The 20769-nt window shown below is 38.3% G+C and overlaps 1 protein-coding gene across 2 annotated transcripts; it reads left to right on the forward strand.

The window, feature by feature from the left end:
- The first annotated feature begins 558 nt into the window (after positions 1–558).
- On the forward strand, positions 559–17627 carry FAM204A (family with sequence similarity 204 member A). Of its 2 annotated transcripts, none has more exons than XM_051619398.1 (8): positions 559–781; positions 1164–1451; positions 2411–2501; positions 3066–3099; positions 3518–3620; positions 6140–6229; positions 16686–16792; positions 17142–17627. In XM_051619398.1, exons 2-8 carry the CDS (start codon positions 1200–1202, stop codon positions 17191–17193), a joined length of 729 nt encoding a protein of 242 aa, XP_051475358.1. In that variant the 5' UTR covers positions 559–781; positions 1164–1199; the 3' UTR covers positions 17194–17627. The 2 variants fall into 2 exon arrangements, with proteins under 2 accessions (XP_051475358.1, XP_051475359.1); XM_051619399.1 differs by having other exon boundaries at positions 3521–3620.
- Positions 17628–20769: the final 3142 nt, after the last annotated feature.

The raw sequence follows: 20769 nt of genomic DNA on the forward strand, positions 1-20769 counted from the left end.
TGCACAAGTCGCAAGGTTTCCTTTTGAAACTGACGCCATACTGCCTTATTACAGTGAGGCTTGCTGAGAAACTTGTCACTTCGTCTTTCTTCCAGCGCGCTGCTGTGAATTCTGACAAAACCACCTGGCGCGTGTTGGGCTGCCAGACCCTCCCGGGTGCGAGGAAGCTGCCGGGCGGCCCCAGCAGGAGGAGGCACCTACACCTACACCTACAGCCCGGGGCAGCACCGCCTGGGCCGGGGCCGGGGCCGGGGCCGGGGCCGGGGCCGGGGCCGGGGCCGGGGCCGGGGCCGGGGCCGGCTCCTCACCCGGGCTGGGCACAGGCCGCCCCGCCTGGTTGCCATGGAGACCAGAGAGGCCGGGCCCCAGGCAGCAAGGCGCCCGCTGATTGGCTGCGAGGCAGAGGCCAATCGGCGGGCGAGGTGTTGCGGGGTGGCGGCGCCAAGATGGCGGGCAGGTAAACAGGGCCGGCCGGGGATCCCGGCGCCGGGAGGTGCGTGGCTGGGAGCGGTGATCCGCCTCCTCCGGGGCCGCCCGGCCTCGTCCCAGCTCCCCGTGCCCGGCCGAGCTCCCCGTGCCCGGCCTGCGCTGCCCCGGGAGGCCGCGGCGTCACCGGAGCGCTGCGGCAGCGCCTGCAGCTGAGCGGCGAGACGCTGTTGGAAATCTGGCAAAAAAAACCACAACAACACCCCAAACTTCGAAGAATAAGGAAGGAAAAAAAAAAAAAGGAGCGAATAGCTTCAACCTGGGTGTTTTAAATCCTCCGCCTGTCTCTGAAATAGTAAGTATTAGAAGCTTTATAACGTCCTTGTCCAAAGCATCTAATGGTGGCTGCTTTTCTCAGGGTAAATGAGGATATTACCGACAGTTTTCTCTCCTGAAAGGGCTGCCAGGCCCTGCCGCGGGCTCCCGGCGCGGCGGCGGAGTCACCGCCCCTGCAGGGATTTAAAAGCCGCGTAGATGCGGTGATGGGGGACGTGTTTCGTGGGGGCCTCGGCAGTGCTGGCTTAATGATCTTAAAGCTCTTTTCCAACCCAAGCGACTCCGTTAATCTGAGTTAAAATACTTCTGATTCTGTGTGCTAGTATTTCTGCTTCTCCTTCCTGCTAGTGACGTTTTTATCTGGGAATGGGCAAGCTGACATACCTCTGGTGTCCTTGCAGTGGCTTGAAGTGTCGTGGGCTCGTTTAAACGGGAGGATGTGGAGTGGACTGTTACCTCCAGGGCTGAATGAAAGTGATGTGGACTTGAGTTCTGATGAGGGAGACGAATCGCATGGTTCCCTTTCCAAGGAAGGTGCAAAAGAAGATGCTGAAGGAGTTCAGCTGTCTGAATTCCAGGAGGACAGACCTGAAAGTGATGCCATCAGTGAACCCGTGGTGGTATCGGTGACAGATGGAGAAAATGAGCCTCCAACGTGCCCTCCTGGAATTTCTTTAAATACGTGGAATGTGGGTATTGTTACAGGTCTTGAAATGTTCAGGGCAGAAATACAACATATTCAAAAGTCAAATGGCTAATTTTAAAATTAACTCAATGTTGAACATGCAATATCCAAATCTGAAATGAAATAAAATATAATGAAAGTGCAGTTATTGTAATACACCTTAGATTGTTTCAAGGAGGTTCAACAGGAATTTCCATAGGAAATGAGTTTCACTCATATTTTTACCTTCTAGTTGCAGTGGTGATGGGAAGCATGGTAGGGAAATGTTTGGGTAAAGACCTGTGTTCTTGGTAGTGTGTGGGCTCTGGGCTTCTCCATCACTGCTTTCTGCAGGTTTTCTTGTAATGATTTGCAGCCGAGTGCATCAGCCCCTGGTCTGGTGAGGCACAGCTGCAAAGGAGAGGTGCACCTTCTGCTTTCTGAGGGGGTTAGTTGCAGGCATTCAGGCTCAGAGTTGCTTATAACCTCTTCATTTTCCTGTTGCATATAAAGATTGGGAAAAAAAAATAATACCAGAATACCAATCTGTGGTTTAGGCTCTTGAGTCTAAATAAGAGCTGCCAAAAACTAGCAGCTCTCCTCCATCCACCCTGCTGTGTGAGGGCTGTGCTGGCAGTCATACTTGGATCACAGACTACCAGGGAGGCAATAACAATATGTGGAATAGCTCAGGATATTCTACAAGTGTATTCAATGTCATGTCCCAGGAGAAAACTGTTGGGTTTGAATGGTTCTGGTATTTAGGGAGGGCAGAGAGAGGTGATGGAAGATAAAAGCCAATTCTGGTTTAGCCATCAGAGTTGGAAGGTCTCGGTGCATAAATTTTAATGTGATAGATAGGAAAAAAAAGTACTGTGGATAAATAAGAAACTGGGACTCTCAGCACATGATGTAATTATTATTTTTTTTTTTAAATGGGGGAAAAAATTAAAAATACTGATGTGCCTTTTCTTCATCTTGTAGAAATTTGTGGAGCTTCAGAAGAAAAACCGTGAAATGAAAACCCAAGTGAATCAGGAAAACAAAAGCAGAAAAAGGAAGCGCCGCAGAAAAGGTGTTTTATATAATCACAGAATTTATTTTCTCAACGTGGAATTAGTATCAAATACATGGGAAGTGGGATTTGCTGGGTTTTGGTGGGGTTTTTTGTTTGATTTTGGGTTTGTTGTTTTTTTTTTTAGCAAGACTTGAATGCCTGAGTAGATGTATTCTAGCTATTAGCTAAGATTGTTGTTTTTTTTTCCAGCTGTGTCCATCACTTGCAGGACTAGGTTGTGAATTGGTACTTAAAGGTCAAGTCATATATTTGTCCCCTTTTTAAAAAGGAGGTACAACTAACTTGATTAATACTGATTTGTAATGGCTAAGTGTATGTCAGTAATTCCTGAACCATCTTTTTGTGTGTGCTGGTTAAAACTTCTTGACAGATGTTGTAAAAGTTTCTTTGTATGAAAAGTCTTACAGCTGAGTGGTTTAAATTCACATTATCATGTGGTAAAACCCCAGAGTGTCAATCATTCAAAAGAAAAGTGACCAATTATAGTTCTGTTAACTTCATTGGATGCTGTAGGGTATGACTGTTTAATGTTGGATTTTTCTTTCTTTCCCCCCCTCCCAGGAAAACAGAAAAAGAACGATGAAGTGACTAAGAGGTATAACTGGGTCCATGTGATTATCTGAGGTCTGTTTTTAATATTAGGCACACCCTGTGAAAAGCTTGACCACATGCATGGCCAAAGCCTAGCTTTGAACAACATGTAAAATACCTGCTGAAGTTGTTCAGTGTCTCTGTTGGGCAGGCTGAATTTGATACCAGTGATTGATTGATGGAGTTCCTTGCGTGGTTTTAAGAATTGACACAAATGCATTATTTAATATGAATTTAATTGGATTGGTGTTATTCCTAGTGATGTTTTTCATGTGTCTGCATACAAGGTCCTGTTCAGCCTGCTTCTCCTTCTCTTTTTCCTCCTTTTCACCAGAGTAAGGTTTACAGTTGGCTTTGATAAACTTAAAGGTCTTTTCCAACCTAAATGGTTATATTAATGACTTCTGTTTGTTTGTTTCTAGTAGTCAACAGTTGGCAAATGAAGAGAAATGGAAAGAACTTACGCAGTACTTTGGGATCAATGACAGATTTGAATCACCTGTGGATAGCAGAGCTCCACAAAAGGTGACTGTTGATCCAAAAGCAATGTCAGCTTGTGCTTGTCAGTAAAAGAACTCAGCCTTAACTGAGATAGGAATAAAACTGAGACTTTACAAGTGAAGTAAATTAACAAGTTACTGAAGAAGGATAATTTTGTGCACATTTTCAATGAATTTCCTCTAGGTAACACATGAATAGTGTTTGGAGGGAAAGGTTGCTTGTGCTTTCTTTTGAGCTGTGACCATGCCTCTTTCTGCTCTGGTTTTCTTTTCTGTTGCCCTGAGAGACAGAACACTTCATATGCATTGTCTCTTTCTTTTGCCTTTTTTTTTTTTTTAAGTTGTGTTTTAACTTTAAAATGTGTCATGTAAATCCTTTAGTTGACTCCAGTGGCTATGGGAATCAGAGGGCCAAACCTACCATACAATTTTTCTGGATTTATAACACATTCACAGAATCAAAGTGTGTTTGGGTTTGGAAGGGACCTCTGGAGATTGAGTCCAACCCCCGTGCTGCAGGAGGAACACCCAGGGCAGATCACACAGAAACACATCCAGATGGGTCTTGAAAGTCTCCAGAGGAGACTCCACAACCTCTCTGGGCAGCCTGTTCCAGTGGTCCGTAACCCTCACAGCAAAAAGTTCTTCCTCATGTTGAGGTGAAACTTCCTGTGCTCGAGTTTGTATCCATTGCGTCTTGTTCTGTCACAGGCCATGACTGAGAAGAGATTGGCCCCTCCTTGACACACACCCTTCAGATTTTTGTGAACATTAATAAGATCCCCTTTCAGTCTTCTCCAGACTAAACAGCCCCAGGCCTCTGTCTTTCCTCAGAACACAGATGTTCTAGTCCTTTAGTCATCCTTGTAGCCTCTGTTGGACTCTCTCAAGTAAATCCCTGTCCCTTTTGACATGGGGAGCCCAGAACTGGACACAATACTCCAGATGTGGTCTCACTAGGGCAGAGTAGAGGGGGAGAGAACCCCCCTCAACCTGTTGGACACATTCCTCTTAATGCACCCCAGGATGGCACTGGCCTTCTTGGCCACAAGGGCACATTGCTACCCCATGGATAACTTGTCCACCAACAAGGTCCTTCTCCTCAGAGCTGCTTTCTAGCAGGTCAGTTCTTAATCTGTACTGGTGCATGTTGTCACTCCTCCCCATGTGCAGGATTCTACACTCATATTCTGGTCCTTGTTGAACCTCATTAGGTTCCTCTTTGCCCAGCTCTCCAGTCTGCCCGAATCTCAATGAATGGCTGCATCTCCCCCTGGTCATATTTGAAATAACTGGTACAAAACGATGGATAAGTTCAGAAACCCATTAGGTTGTGAGTTCCTCGTAGCACTGTTTGTTCTGTAGTTTTTCAGGAAAGGCTTGTGTAAGTTGTATGACATCAGATGTTCAGTTAGCCTCCTTTATGATACCTTGTGCATCTGTCCTTTGCTTAAAGTAAGTTTCTGCATGCAAGCCATGGGACACTGTTTGCTTCTGTCTCAATTCTTTTAGTGAGTGTTCAGTTGTCAGTAAACTGCTCAGGGTAGATCTGGAAGGAGGCCCAAAGTGTTAAATTGCAGATGCTGTCCGTGCATGTTCAGAGTTTATCACTAGTAGAATGCATGTGTCATTAATTTCAGAGAAGGCATCTAAGAGAATTGGCTATCAGTGTGACTTCCAATTGTGCACTTTTTTTCCAGCTTCCACTGAAATAATTCAAATGCAGTATTTGCAGATCAGTTTCCCAATAATTCCATTTCCTATTATCTTTTTAAAAAGTGTATGATATGAAACTGTCAAATGTGTTTTCTTTAGCATCACTAATATGTACAAGCCAGTGAGGCTGTAAATTGTCTTTTGTTAGGAGAGTTTTTTTGTCAAATTTTCAAGTCAGTGCCTACTGCTGTGCTACCCTTCTGTCTTCCTTCAGCAGTGTCCAGCTGTAACTTCCAGTAAATATTTACTTTTTATTGTTGCATTATTTGTAAATGTTGTTAAACAGGTTGTGTTTTCTTATTTTCAGAGGGTGAATTCTGAAGCTTTTCCATTGTTGTAGGACTTCTAGACGTGTTATATTAGCACAGTGGAGTGGCACCATGCCAGAGCTCAGTTTTTGGATAAAGATAAGATCTTAAAACTGTAACTATACAGTGGTAATTGCCATTCTTCATGTTACCTGACACATATATTTCACAATTTGTTTAGAAAGCTCCAGGGAGGGAAGAGATAAGCCAGATCTTCAGATGAAGTTTTATTGTGACAGGCATAAACTAGTCCGTGTAATTTTTTTAACCTACAGTATTATCCTGCACATAAGGTGGAACTAATGCAGTGATTGTGCTCAGGCAGCCTTTCAGTGAATTCTTAATTATACTGTCCATCACAATACATAGAAAGTGATTTGTGTTACATAGAAATTACAGGTTTATGCAGTGTCTTAAAATAAAGAATTTTATAAAAGAAATGTTTCTAGAAGGGAGATACCTGCCTTTAAACATGTTGGTTTTTTATTTGTCCTAAAGATATTTGCTTTTCTTTCTCCAGTCTGGCCTTGAACTTAGCATAGAGAAGTCTGTGGCTGAAGGTGACATTGATAAGGCTGAGGAGCTGAGTGACAGATTAGCCATTCGTGAGGTAAGTGGCCTATTAACAAAAACTCTTCTGAAACATTCAGTTTTGTACATCTGCACAAAGAGTGCCAAAACTAAAATAACCTTGAAGGTAGTTTGGGGCATATTTCTTGTTTCCTTAGCAGATTTTTGTCAGTAAGTGAAGGATTTTGCTGCTGATCTATTAATGCTTGAAAAACTAACTGTGTATAAAAATTGAAAATAAAACTGTGAATCATCCCCAGTAACCTTGCTTTAAAGCCTTCATGCCAACTCCACGAGTCAGAGTAGTCAGTAACTAGCCCCCTACATTAAGCTTTTAATTTTTCTCCATTTCACAAGCCAGGAAAACATGAGTAGGTTGTTCCCCTCCTGTCAGTTCCCAGTTCCTCAGATTTTATTTTGCATTCACCCCCCAGTAAGTTTGGGAAGCCTGAAGGAGGGTGGAGATTGAGCAAGTTTAGAGCAAGACTTGCACAGATAAGGACAGAAATACCCAACCTTGTGCACTAGTGTTTGTTTTGTTTTTTTTCCCCTGTCTATTCATGTGATCAGGAGTTGATGGCTGGAAGAATTCTGAAAAAGAATTGGGAGTACATGGATGTCAAATATGTTGTTATACCCTTAGATGCTTATAGATTTAATGATGCCTTAGGTGCTTATAGAATGAATGCTTGAATTTTTTTCCTCCTTGTCATAATTTTTAAAATGCGTATTAAGCATCCAGGTGCAAGAAACTCCATTTTTTTCCAAGATGCTGTTGTGGTAGTTGGTGTATCTGAGTAGTTTTTGGAAGGCTGTGCAGCACTTTGCTACAAAAAGTAGACCCTTTACATGGATATGCAGTGCTGGGTGAATAGTTAAACTGGCAAGGAATCTACCAGATACCTCGTAATTGCAATTTCGTATAAGAAATAATTAAATTGGTGCATGTATGGTAGGTGGTAGCAGCTGAAGTATGTAATTGAGATCCATGAAGGCTGTGCTGCCCCTTGTTATTTTTGCACAGGGGAGAAAATGCAAAGGAAGAAAATTAGGATAAAAAGATGGAATAATTTTGAAGCCAGGTAAGAAACAATAACTAAAAAAGTACTGCTTGAGGTGAGTGGGGAAGCTATCATTTTAAAGTAATCTAATTTCTAATATTTTATATTAGAAATTAATTATATGTATTTTTGCTTTTGTTCTATCTTTTATGCTTTTCTGTCTTCAGAGTTAATGGGAAAATTCTGTCCACTTTATATACTACTAAAATTCAAAGGTATTAGAAAAGCATTGAGAGACAAATTCTGAGTAATTGTCATTCTCATACAAATATTTAAAATATGTCTTTAAGTACAGGGTTTCAAGCTAAGCTTTAATGTGAAATTGCAGATTTGAATCTGTTTAATGCAGTATCATACAACATTGTGATGACTTTAAAAACATGGCTTTTGAAATGGGAAATACAGCTCCTGGTTTCCCCTAGCCTTGCTTAGAGAACCTTAACTGTTCCTCTGCAGGTGTTCTGACACAATCTTTAAACTCCCACAATTAGTCACCCAGGGCACTTTCTAATGACTAGGCTCTTAACCTGCCTTCTCCCAGGTGATTACAGAACTTCAGTCTGCAAAGATAACAGCTATTGACACTGATGGGAGTGTCCCCTAATGTTCCCTATAAGTCTGACAAGCTTCTCACTGTGATACTGCTATTTTACCTTGCTATTCTCCTTCACAAATGTCATTATCCCATCTTCTCTTAAGTGGTTAGAGTATCATAATCAATAAAACATACTGAGGTTCTAGTGCAAATTGTTTGACTATAAAAACAAATTAATGTAAGAAGTTTTAATGTTTTGTAATATTTATGACAAGCTGTTATCTGGTTTTGGTAGCCATGGCATTGTACAACATCTAGCATATCCCATGTGCTAGCACTGTATTACTATTTGTGGAACATTAGCTCCAAATTGTTGACTTTCAAATATTAGCATGTTGTAATTCTGAAAACAAAATGCTTGAAACATTATTAGTATTCACAGCCTTGACTTGGTTTTGGTTAAGTGGGTTTATCTGAATAAATAGCGTCTTGAGAGAAGGAAAACTCAAATGGCTCTGGCTTGATCTCATGAGATCTGTTGAGGCAGAATCCATGTGAATTCACTGGGGTTCTCTACTGCTTTAATGATGTGCTAAGTAACCCACTGCAAGAATCATCTTTCATTGTGATTTTAAGGAGCTGTTTATTTTTTTAAATGGATTTTTAAAAAATATCTTCCAAGGAAATAATTCTAACAGTGACTAATTGTGATTCACTGAAGAGCTGTAGAGAAGGGTTTGATTATGGAAGGAGGTTGATTCAAAAATCATTGTATAGAAGTACAGTTAATAAAAATACTGCTTTAATATTGTATAGTATTGTCTCAATCACTGCTTTCCTTCTCTTTGCAATTTAAATAAATGTGCCTTTAACTCACTTCTAAGAAGTATTTTTCAAAATGAGTTGTAATTTTGAAAGTATATGCCTATTTGTATCCCTCTAACTTTCAAACACAACCCCGTGAGCAAGTCAGGCATGGAACTATCCTATGACTGTATTGAAGAGCACCACTTCTGAAGTCTAGAGAAAGAAGGGGTTGAGTTATTGTTCTTTTATCTCAATGTCATCTTTTTATGTACAGGGTTGGGGGCAGGGAGCTTATGAGAAGCAGCTGCCTCCTGTTTGGGGTGTAGCCCCCCTAGCAGCCATGTGAAGAATGTTCAGTGGGTAGGTGTTCTTTTTGAAATCAGGTGTATGGGGGTTTAACTGGCACCATTTTCTTGTGCAAGAAGCAGTGACTGGAACCTGCTGATAAAGCTTTTGCTTTGAGGCACAGATCCCAGAGTTCTTAAAGCCGTTTCCTGCCTTAATAAGTGAAACTAATTTTTGATGTATAACATTTATAAGCCTGTGAAACTGATAGAGCAGCTTCAGTATTTAGAAAAATGAAGCCAAAAATAAACAGATGATGAGAATAGGCAGTAAAAACATGTCCTAAAAAGCAAAGGAATGCCAAAATGATGCTGTCAATTTGCTATCACTATGACACAGCGAGAAAACATTTTTAAAAATCAGTTTGCTTAAATTACCACTGACTTTTAAGAAACGTGCATAATCTAGTAGCTGTGAGTGGATCACTGAAATTTGCATCCTAAAAGCCTAAATGGTGCTGCTTGAAGGGTTTGGTTCTTGGTTTCCATGTGGTGCTCGTTGCAGGTTCTTTAAGGAACATATCATTGTACTGCTGTAAATGAAGCTTTGAGCAGTATGTTGTTTATGGCTGACCAATAAGGACAAATGCTGTTTATTAAAACAAAACTTCTTCCTCTAGAAGCATTTGAGGTTTCAGACTGAGAGAAGTTAAAACTTGGGTACCTTGTGCATGAGGCTCTGCATTTACTAGTAATTGCATGTGTGGATTCATGTATAACTTTTGAGACTAGCTAAATTGTTCTATTTTTTTTTTTAATTGGGAATTGCATTTCTACTTAAAAATGAGTTGTACTTACATGATGATGATGATACTGAGTCTAATCTGTTGGCAGACCTCACTACAAAGTGTTATCCCTGTCTCCTGTTGTTGTCCTGGTTTGTGGCCTAGAAAAGTGATTTCAGTTTGGAAATTATCAGGGTAGCAGATCTCCAACTGTAGCATGCTTGGCCATCCCCACAGCATGTTCTCTTGTGAGGTGTTCTGCTTGGTTGAGAGTTTTAGAAATCCTGGAATTCTTGATTGCATTATTTTATATCTGCGTGAAATTCTTCCTGAAAGAATCCGGGCATGTCTGCATTATGTTGTACAGAATAATTTAGGCCATCAGTCACTCTGCTTCTTCAGGGAGACTACTTCTAGAACCCAGTCAAGCTTGAGCATCCCAGTATTATGTAATTACAGTAGATGAAATACGTTTTTGTTTAGTGTCAACATAATGCAGGTGGGTCATACTGCTTAATCTTCGTTCACTGTGGATTTTTAAACACACTGTTAGAATGAATTATTTCTGCAATACCTACAACATAGTGCTGTTAGTATTAAATATCTACCAATTAATTGCTGGTGTAAGATGCACAGTTAAAGTTTATTATGGTAATCCATTTGCTGTCTTTGCTTTAACATCCCAAGGACTTTCAGCATTGGCAGAGTCCTTCATGTTTTAAAGTTTTGCTTTTCAAGTGCAGATTGGGCATACCCAAAGCTAGTGTTCAAACACTGCATTTAATGATGACTTGTTTGAGAGATGCTAATAGAATTGTTAATATTAAAATGTAGGAGTTACCAAAAAAATTCTGAACCTTTTCCCATGAACCTTGTATTTATCCTTTTAAGTAAGGATGGAATGTGGTGGTATCTGGTAATTTCACTTTGCTGTAAATCAATTTGGAGTGATACTTTTAAGAGTGCTTTTCCTAATTAAACCAAATATTTTAGAAAGATTCCCCACCACCACCCATAGTATAGAAACCTGAAAATATTTTCCAAGCTTTTTTCCCCTAGGTATAGATTTTTTTTTTTTTATATTGGGCTTTTGCACTTAAATCATTGTACCATGTCTCAAGAAGCAGAATGCAGGTTTCTTATGGCTCTAATATTCAGAGAACTGCTCAGGCAGAACCTCAAAGTTTGCATTTGCTTGTGGATTTTGTGTTAACTGCCTGGTTGGTAGGTGCCACATTGTCTCAGACTGCACTAGCCTGAGGACTGTAGTCTAAACATGATAAAATAATCTTGACCATACTAGACTTACCTGTCAAAAGCAACTTTTAAGATATTTTGTAATTCAGTGTGCTAAATTCCTGAAGTAGTTGTCAGTCTCTAAATAGTGCAGGGTTTTTGACAGCACAAAGTGTTCAGCTTTGTGGCTTCTGGCATTTCGGTAAAACACTTTGTGAAACGTTTTTGAAAAGCTGTATTTTATAGGGAAACGATGGCATCGTAATCAGGCTTATGTGATAGATCTAGATCGTAACTGACAAAATGAATTGGCTGTTCACTGGAGTTCCATTCTCATGTTACAGCAAGATCAAGCCTGCTGTTGCCTTTGAAATTTATTTCAGCAGTTTTGACCATATTTTAATGATCAGATTAGTATCTGTTGTCTGCAAGTAACTTGCAGTCATAATTTAGAATGGGAAGTACATGAGCAAGGTTGTGTGTTGTAACCAGTAAGAACCATTCTGGAAGCTGTTTTCCGTTTGAAAATCTGGGTGTAGAATATGATTGATCATGAGGTCAGGCACACGTTACTGTTACAGATGGATAGGTTAGAGTACTTGATGCTCTTCTGCTGGTAAAATAGAATTTAATTTGTAAATTCTGTGCAACATTCACTATTTATCATAGTGCTTTTGGGTTCCTGAAGAGATTGATGCAGTTTTAAATGGAATGTAACCAAGCAACAATTAACATGGAAGTCTTGCCCACTGAAAGACCTGGGGAAAAAATAAAGAGGAGTTTATTTTTTATCTCTGAAGGATTTTCTTTAACACTTAGCAGAGGTGCTTCCAAATATCTTTCTTCATTGAGGTTGTTTTATTTTAACCTTTGGAACATGACAGAGTTATCACCTAGAATTACATTCTTATGCTCCCTTAATTATGTATATCTTTTCCTTAACAAACCTTAAAAAAAGATTTCAGATGTTACAAGTCTAATTAAAGAGACAGACAAAGCACAGTTTATACTGTAGATTTTTTCTGCAGTTCAATTAATCAGCATGTTTTCTCTTTTAATTAAAACCATTTTAGTAAATTAAAGCCCACAGCAAAACACATATATAATTTGTTTGTAATTAGCTCTTAATTGGTGGTAGTTGAAGCTTAGCACCCTTGGTTTCTTTCTTCATGATTGCCATTTTATTAGCAGCCAGTCATTAATTAATCTTTTTTTCTAATTAGCTTATAAAACTGTTGATGGCACATTATTGTAAATGTGATTTTAAGTTCAAAGCTTGTTAATAAGCTTTCTTACTTAGAAGAACAGAGATAAAGAAATTGCTGAAAACAGTACTACAGTTCTTTTTTTAAAACTGCCTTTCTTATAAGGGGGCTGTGTAAAGCATCTAACAGCTTATAGTTAATTTTTTAATGCTGTGTTTTCTCATGAATGGAAGAAGTTACTTGCATTTAAATGTTTAAATCTAGCAAAGAGCTTATTTTTAGAACAGTTTTCTGTCCTTGCTCCATGACTCTGCTATCCAAATACAATTTGATGTTGTAGTACCCAGCATAAAAATACAACAAAGGTATTACAAAGTATTTTACAGTGGAAGCTGGGCACTTCATTGAAAGGGGGCAATCTTCAGTGCAAAATCCACTCGGTATTCTTGTTTGCTTTATATATTTTATATACGTCAGCAACGGATAACATTCCATAACATAAAAGGAGAAAATCATTGCTAAAGGCAACCCTGAAATAACTAGATTCATATTTGATGAGAAGCTGTAACACTGTATTAAAAGGCTGTTTGGCTTCGCTGGTATGATCATAGGATATTTCAGGACCTGTTTGAATATAGATGTTTTGTTAGAGCATCTGTACCTTTAGCTCTTTGCGTATCATACCTAGATATTTCTGGAGCAGTTCTTGAATCTGTTGTCTCATTATTTTTATCATTCAGCATTTAATTGCACAGTGCTCTCTTAATGAAAAGTCTTTCCTCTGTGATGTTTAACGTGGAATGTCTTGATTTTTCAAGGAACTTTCCTGCAAGTTACAGTAGATTCTGTTGCAACTTAATCCAAATGTTTACTCTGCTGCCTGAACTTTACACACGATTTCAACTTCAGCCATTTCTTTGCTTGTTTTAAAAATGTTTTATGATGCTGTGCAAGAAACACTAGAAAGGGATAGCTGACAAGGAAAAAATTAAAAATTGGATAAAAAGTAAATGAATAATGTCATATTACTAAAAAGATGAGAGGCTAATTTGTGCCGACTTTTTGCTAATTTTGTTCAAGCCTCAAAATGAGGAGCTGTCACCCGTTCTGTGTAGCACTGATGACAGTGCCAATGATCCATGAAATAAGCTGCCGCTGGCTTTGTTCTGATAAGAATGAACAAATCTGCACAATGTACGGCTCCCAGAATCTCATTTTCATACTTGCATGCAGGCTAAAAGAAATAAGCTGTTTGCAGGCTTGATTAATCAGACATTTGAGGGGTTTTTGTCTCTTTGATCTCTTTCGTCTCCTAGGTAACTTGCTTGACATTAATGTTGAGCTTGAGTAAAGACAATCAGGAATTGTAGACCAAACTGATATAAAAATTAAAGACCTTAACACTTTAAGTACTCCAGTAATGGTTCCGCTTTACTTCAGAAAACATCTGTTTTCATTTAATTAAAGAACAAAAGAGAAGAGCATAAATATTTTTCATTGAGACCTGTTATTCCATAAAAAGTTAAAGTATGATAATTGGTATTTTTAAATAAATGCCTTGAACCTGTTCAAAAAGAAGCAAAGCTTCAGAAATTAGTTGCAAGGTAACAATTTCAGAGGAGTAGAACATTTATTAAAAATAGCAGATATAGAATTTTCATTTATGCTCCATTAAACATCTAGAGTAAAATATTTGACGTTATTGTTGGTCAACTTCAAAATGGAAAGGTCCTTGCCCTGTAGAAACAAAGTTGTTTTTTTAAGTTTGTCTTAGAAAAATACATATATTGTGTTACAAGGATGAGCCATTATATCAGCTTTACTGCCCAATATGATTTACACACTTTAAACCTGTAAAATTGAAAGGAATGTCAAGGAAAAAAAATGTCGCAGTGCGTTTGCTTGAGGTTATGCAGACGCTTTTACAAATCTTCCAAGTGGCTGTAAAGATGAATGCCTCAAGGGTCTAGCCAGGGCCCTGCTTTTCCAACCAGCTAAAGCCCTTATCTTAAATCCAAGCAAAGTACCATTAATCTTTTTGAAAGACCTTTTATGGCTTTTAATATATCCCAAATTAGAACATTTTACACCCTTGGTTCCTGAAATATGGTGATAAAAAGCCTTTAGAGCTTAATTTTCCTTACTGCGTGCTCTGACCAATTTGCAGTTCTTTGTGATAATGTTTAGACACCTTAATTAAAATGCAGCAAAATATTGGATGTTCTATATGGAAAATGCTGATACTTTGACTACACAAGAAATTGTTGTATGTTTTTATTCATGCTTTCTTAATTTTTTAAGACGGTATTTTATTGAGTTATCTGATGACCTGAAATGTTTTTTTTAGTGCAAAACCCATTGACCAAGCTTTTATGGATTTCTTCTGGGAGGGGAGGCAGTGAAGTTGTATGTCTGGGTGTGGGTGGGAGCAGAAGACATTTAATCTGACTGAAATGATTGTGTATGTTTATATGCAACACACTTGTTTTCATGTCTCTCAAATTTGACTCTGTGTAGCCTAGAAAGAATAACATTAATGCTGCAAAATGTTCCTCCTTTTATTTCCACTCACACCACGGAAGATATTATTATCCCATTTTTCCCATGCTTCTCAAAGATGGAAGAACTCATTCTGTCTTCCAAGAAATACACGAGAGAAGATTTTTCTGCAGCACCTCACTTGTGTTTCTTTGTATGTGCATAAGTGTTCAATAGGCCACTGGAAGATATTGTAAGGAGGTGCTCTTATCTTATTAATCACATAGTAAGAGCTAATTTTGAGTATGTTAGGATATACAAAATAAGGTTGAAACAAAGGCATGGGTCCACTGATTGACTGACTCCAGCTGTCAGATTGCTTTTTTTTTTTTGAGCTAATAATTAGTCCAGTTTCAATTACCAAGAAAACACTTTTGTAATATTTTAGGTGAGTTTTTTTAAGCATTTTTCTACTTCAAGTGTATTGAAGTTAATACCTGCCCTTAAATATTGCGTGACAATGCAAATAAGAGAATATTTTCTGTTCTCTGACTAGAGATCTGGCAGTTCAGATGGTGGCATAGAATTACTGATTATATAAAATGTTGTTCCTCAGGGGAAAAATGATGCAGCTAATAACATAAAAGATTTGAAATGTCTGGTCACAGGAATTTTTTTGTTGCATCAATTCCATAGGTACATATTTATGACCTTAAACCATACAAAAAGTAGATGAAAAACTGTTTTAGCATGATTTGTTTTACACACTTTTCCTTTAAAAATATTATACTTACCTCTTAACTGGTTGGGCTACCAGTGTGTAGAGAGGAAATGGAGGGTGTGCTTAGTGCCTTCATGTATGTGGACTCTTAAAGCCTTGTGCAGAAAGGCTGCTTTCCTGATTCTTGAACCCTGAAAGGACCATGAAGTAGAATAGCTTTTAGTGAGGCTGTTTTGTTTTACTTTGTTAACAAAATGATCAGGGTATCTACCTACCTGCAGGGTGGGTGTTTGGTGGCAGAGTTGTAGATGTGTCAGTGTACTTACACCTGAAGATGTGTTCAGGAGTTTTCCCTCATCTTATGTAGATAAAATGTCTCTGAATAAATAAGAATCATGTGTATGGATGCTGCAGATTATTGAAGTGTATTACCATTAATAATGGGACCAAAGTGTTTAGGAGTGTTCTCTCACTTGGGTCTCCCATGCCTCTCTTGTTTGATGCTCCCATGATGTTTTTTGGGAAACTGAGATTATCCACTCAGAAATGTCTTTGCTACTTCAGAAGGTTTTGGAGCAGATAGGAAGGAAACTTGTTTGTCCTCACCACAGTTAGCAGCAGTTTTGGCTAAGTAACAGCAATCACAGAATTTAACCACAGTGAACAAGTTATGAATACTGATTGAGGGAGATAATTTGGTCATAGTTCACAGTAGCTTTTTGTTTTGTTGCTTTATTCTTCCCCCCTTGACATGCACTAAAGTGAACTTAATTCCCTGAGTGTAAGTTTATGAAAGTAAAGTGGTGGTCACCTACAGCCTATTACAACCTTACTTGAAAAGCATGCATGTTACCATACTACTAATCTAAAAGCTGGTAATGTGAAGAGTAACTGCCAGATTGGCTCTAAGGACACTGCCTTGGTCACTTTCTGGACAGAGTGGTTAAAACGTGGCTACCAGTACTACTGGTGTTACTACCTTTTTTGGTGGCTTCTGTATCAGTAAGACCTGATACTGTTGGCACAGCTGAGGTCACAGGCTGATCTTAGGAATGGAGGCTGCACTTGCGTGTGTGTGTAAATACTTATTTAAAAAACAAGCAAACAAAAGGATCTAGTGGGCTGTCTCCCTTTGCTAGTGTTCTTAAAACGAAGTGATGTGAAATGAACTGCTTGCCCCAAGATCCCGCTCCTTTGTATGTCTCTTGAGGCACGTTCTTGCTCCTCTGATCCAATAGTACAGCATCAGCCTAATATTTGAAAGATATTTTCCTATCTGTTGAATTCTGAGGAACGTTATCAGAGCAGGTGGTTCGTGAGGCTTACATTTCGTTTGAGCCATTTCCATCTATTCAGTTTGCCTTTGTTCCTTTCTGTGTCTTAGCTTGGTGTGAAAATTGCCAAAGCTGCCGCTTGCCGCAACTTTGTAAAAGCCAAGCAAGAAGCAGAGGCTGCCCAAGAAGCTCGAAAGAAAAAGAAGCTTGCTTGGGGGTAAGTCATTTGAGTATGTAATTAAACATTTGTGGTTTCATTGGCACTGAGCATATACAATACAATCTCAGTTTAATGTTTTCTTAGTTGAAATAGGTTTGTGCTAATCTTATTTGTTTAGTTTAACCTTGTTGGGTTTGGGAGGTTTTTTGTGGTTTGTTTGGGGTTTTTTTAGCAGTGTATCAGACTTAAGTACAGAGGCTTTACCAGCATTAATGTAGTGGTTATATGGCTACATATGTCTCCATGTTTTTATTACAGCATTAACATTTTTTTGTTATTAAAAATAGTATGGTTGAAAACATGTATGCTCGTGATTCCTCAGGTGATTTTTGTGCTCTTTTTTTAGATTTGAAGCCAAGAAAAGATGGGAAACAAAAAGCAACATGGGATACATGTAATCCATCCTGTTTTCCTCAGGAGTCAAATAACCTGTTTTTATTGAAGAAGCTCTGTGGGAGACTTCTTAAACCTATACACACAAAAAACCACAACACATCGAACTCCTTGTGTTTCTAGTGCTGTTAGACTGCAATATCTTGTTTTGGCACTGTCTCACAATCCAGCAAAATACTATTTAAACATCAATGCTATGTTAAATATAGGATTTTTCTCAAAAATATGAAAATCTAATATAATGCATTGTGGAATGCTTTTGGTTGGAATAAAACCCTTGCTCCAAGTGTGTTCCGTGGTGCAGTTACAATGTGTGGGTATAAGGTGAGGGATAAGTTTTCCTGCTGAGGTTATGCAGACTTAATGCAATAATTACTGCTTTTCTGTTTGCTTAAAAGGGGGAGGTGTGCTCTAAATAAAGAAAAGCAAAACCATTCTACCTGTATGAAACTATTATTATTTATGCATTTATGGGCTTAGTAAATATAAACAGGGAAAAAAAAGACTAAAAAAGTCCATCCTCCCTCTCCTGGGAGGATCTGGTACTGTTGGCATGTCCTGGTGCCATATTCTTCAGAATATTTCAACTTCTCATTCTCTTTTCCTTCCCAAGGATTCAAGTTTTAAGAGTCCAGTTTCTGTAAGTAGATAAATTATAGAAATGTTTCTTGAAAAATATCTGAAATGTGTTGTGCAGTTAGCTGCACCCAGGAAACAAATGCAGATTTTAGTCCAAGTCAAATGTTTTACAGATCAATTAGGATTTGAATGTTTCTTATAATCTTATAACATAAGAGTTTATGATAACATTTCTTTAAAATTGTTCTCAGTGAAAAGTAAGGACACATTCAGAACTAATAACTTTTCTCCCTGAAGCTCTTGAATATATGTTTAGTCACCACAATGCCTGAATTGAATTGGTAATGTAAATGTCAGTTACTGTTAACCAAGATTAATATGTTTCAGGCCAAAGGTAATGGTATTAGTGTAATGGTGATTTACTGTGTAAGTACTTGAGGCTAAAACAACTTGCCAACAAACAGCAATTTGAAGTTTTACCGCACCGATTCGAAGAGTTTAGGTTTGCAGTCCAACATGGAATAGTGCATTTTTGTTCATTAGCCCTCAGGATGTTTGATTTGTTCTTTCTCTTTTTTCTTTTTTTTAGCAGAACATTGTGTTTCTTCCAAAAGAAGATGAGAGTTTGCAATATGGTAATTTGCAGTTAGCTGTAATTAGTTGTGATGACAGAGTCGATTGTAAATCAGGGTCTAAGCAGGTTTCTGCAGTATAACATCATAAATCTCACTATGGTTTACAAACTACATCAGCTTTAGAAACTTTAGTGTGGAAGGAAGTGCTACCTCTTTGTAGAGGTAAATTTCCTGTTTACTTGCATAAACAAATTGGTTACACCATGAACCTTCATCAAGATTTTTTCTCAGTTCCACAGGCACTCTGTCCATAACTGCTGCTGGCTTTTTTAGCAGCTGGTGTAGGAGTGTTAGATACAGGTGACCCTTCTGCTTGTTACATACTGAAAAGCACAATGGTGCTGATAATTTTGTGCTGGAAATATGACCAGTATTCCATTAGACATTTAAAATAATGCATATTGAACAGATGCTATATGTTTTCTTGTAATAGTTGCTCTAAATAGTAACAGCATTTTATTACTCAAATAAAGATCTTGGTCTAATTGTAAGGATCAGTGCTGTTGGATATGAAAATATGCTTTAAAAGAAATCCAAATACTCAAAAGCCAGGTATTACCAGAACTTGCCACATCGTGTTTGTCACAGCAGTGCATACCCAGCCACCTGTAATATTTTTAACTTAAAATAATCAGTTTTACTAGGCCATTAATAGTGTAACTATCTAGGAAGCAGAATATTTGCATTGGGTTACTTGTGTGATGAATTTAAAAATTATCACAGTTCAAGTATTTTGATCTCCCTAAAGTATTTGCCTAGAATATTAGTTAATTCCAAGAATTATGCCATGTTAAAAAAAAAACACCACTCTGATTAAATGGAAAAATACAAAAGTCTAATACAGCTTTATGGAGATCATCTGAATACATAATAAATTAATGCATAACTGTACCCTTAATAATTGTCCCTCTAAATTGCTGATCTGATTCTAAGGTGTCTTGCATTCCTGTTTGTGAAGTAATTTTTCTCTGTGCTGTGCATTTTAGCCAAACAGGTAAAACAGCATTCTGGGATTTCACTTTTCCTGTGTTTTAACAGTGTTAAAACAATCCAAATGCTTGTTTCAGTTAACTGAAACCTGTTTAATCAGCTTAAATATATAATCTCTTACACTGAACTAAATTTGAGATGTAATAATTCTTTTAGCAAATGACAAGGTTGCACTATCTCCTCGTTTGACTGAAATGTATCTAGAGGAATGCACTTAAATTACTAATCTCAGTATGAATCTGTTGTGAAGCCAAATATTTATTAGAAGCTCATCTGATGATATGTTGAGTTTGGCTACAGTTAAAAGGCAGTCTTGCCTAAGCTCCTTCCTATCCCTCAGAAGCCTTAAAAAAAAATCCCTAACTGCATGCACTAGTGTTCCCCAATTTTTTCTCCACCACGACTTCATATTTCTGCCAGCTATAGTCATGGTACCTTCTTGGATATCTTGGAGTAGTCTAAAGTCATTTGAGGAAAGAGCTCGTAGCTTCCCAAGTTGTCTTCTTTGGAGTGAACAGAGAAACTAATTTTGAAAAGGAAGAAGTTCCTCTTGCAGTTTTCCATTGTTCTTGGAACAAGGGTTGTATCTTGAGCTACCTGGCCCAGTCAAAGTTGGTTCTGTTGGGTGCTGGTAAGGCCTCCTAACTAAGTTCATTGCTGGTTTGGGGTTTGCCATAGACTTGGTTGATGTGAAGTTGATGCCTCTGTGCCCTGTTTCACTAAGCAGCATAGACACCCCTTGGACACTTTTCACTCACCTGAATATCATACTTCTTCATTTCTACTCTCATCTGGACATAGTCCAGATTGGTGTTCTTGCAATTCCATTGCTTTCTAAAGCTTACACAGTCAAGAAATAAATTGTTTATCAACTCCTGTGATAAAGTACATCCAGTTTGAAGTTTGACAACAGCATCCTAATACAATTGCTAGTATTTCTTATTAACTGCATTCCTGAGCTTCTAAACCAAAGAGTGGCTGCAGGGACAGTTTGACAGATAAAAACATATATATAGTTGTTAGAATTTTAATAGTTTTTTGCCTGCAACCATAATCTGTATCATTATTTTTTTGTAGTTTAATTCTGTTGGACAAGTTTCAAAGATAAATGTGGTGTGTAATAAGCCTTTGCAACCTCTAATTTGTGAAGGAGTGTCTGTCCAGTTAATACTTGCTCATTGAAGCAAGGGGTTTTGAAATAGCTGAAGTACGAACTGTAATTACTGATGTCTGTTTCCTCTTCACCTGTGGCTTCTGGCATTTGGTCAAAAAATGTAATGTATTGCTTAATCTCAAAGCATTCCCAATTTTCAAAAAATATTTACTTCATGAGAATTGTACAGCACTAAATGACCTGAGCAAAACCAGAGTGGATTT

The sequence above is a fragment of the Apus apus genome, chromosome 4, assembly GCF_020740795.1.
Source record: "Apus apus isolate bApuApu2 chromosome 4, bApuApu2.pri.cur, whole genome shotgun sequence".
NCBI classification, from domain to species: domain Eukaryota; kingdom Metazoa; phylum Chordata; class Aves; order Apodiformes; family Apodidae; genus Apus; species Apus apus.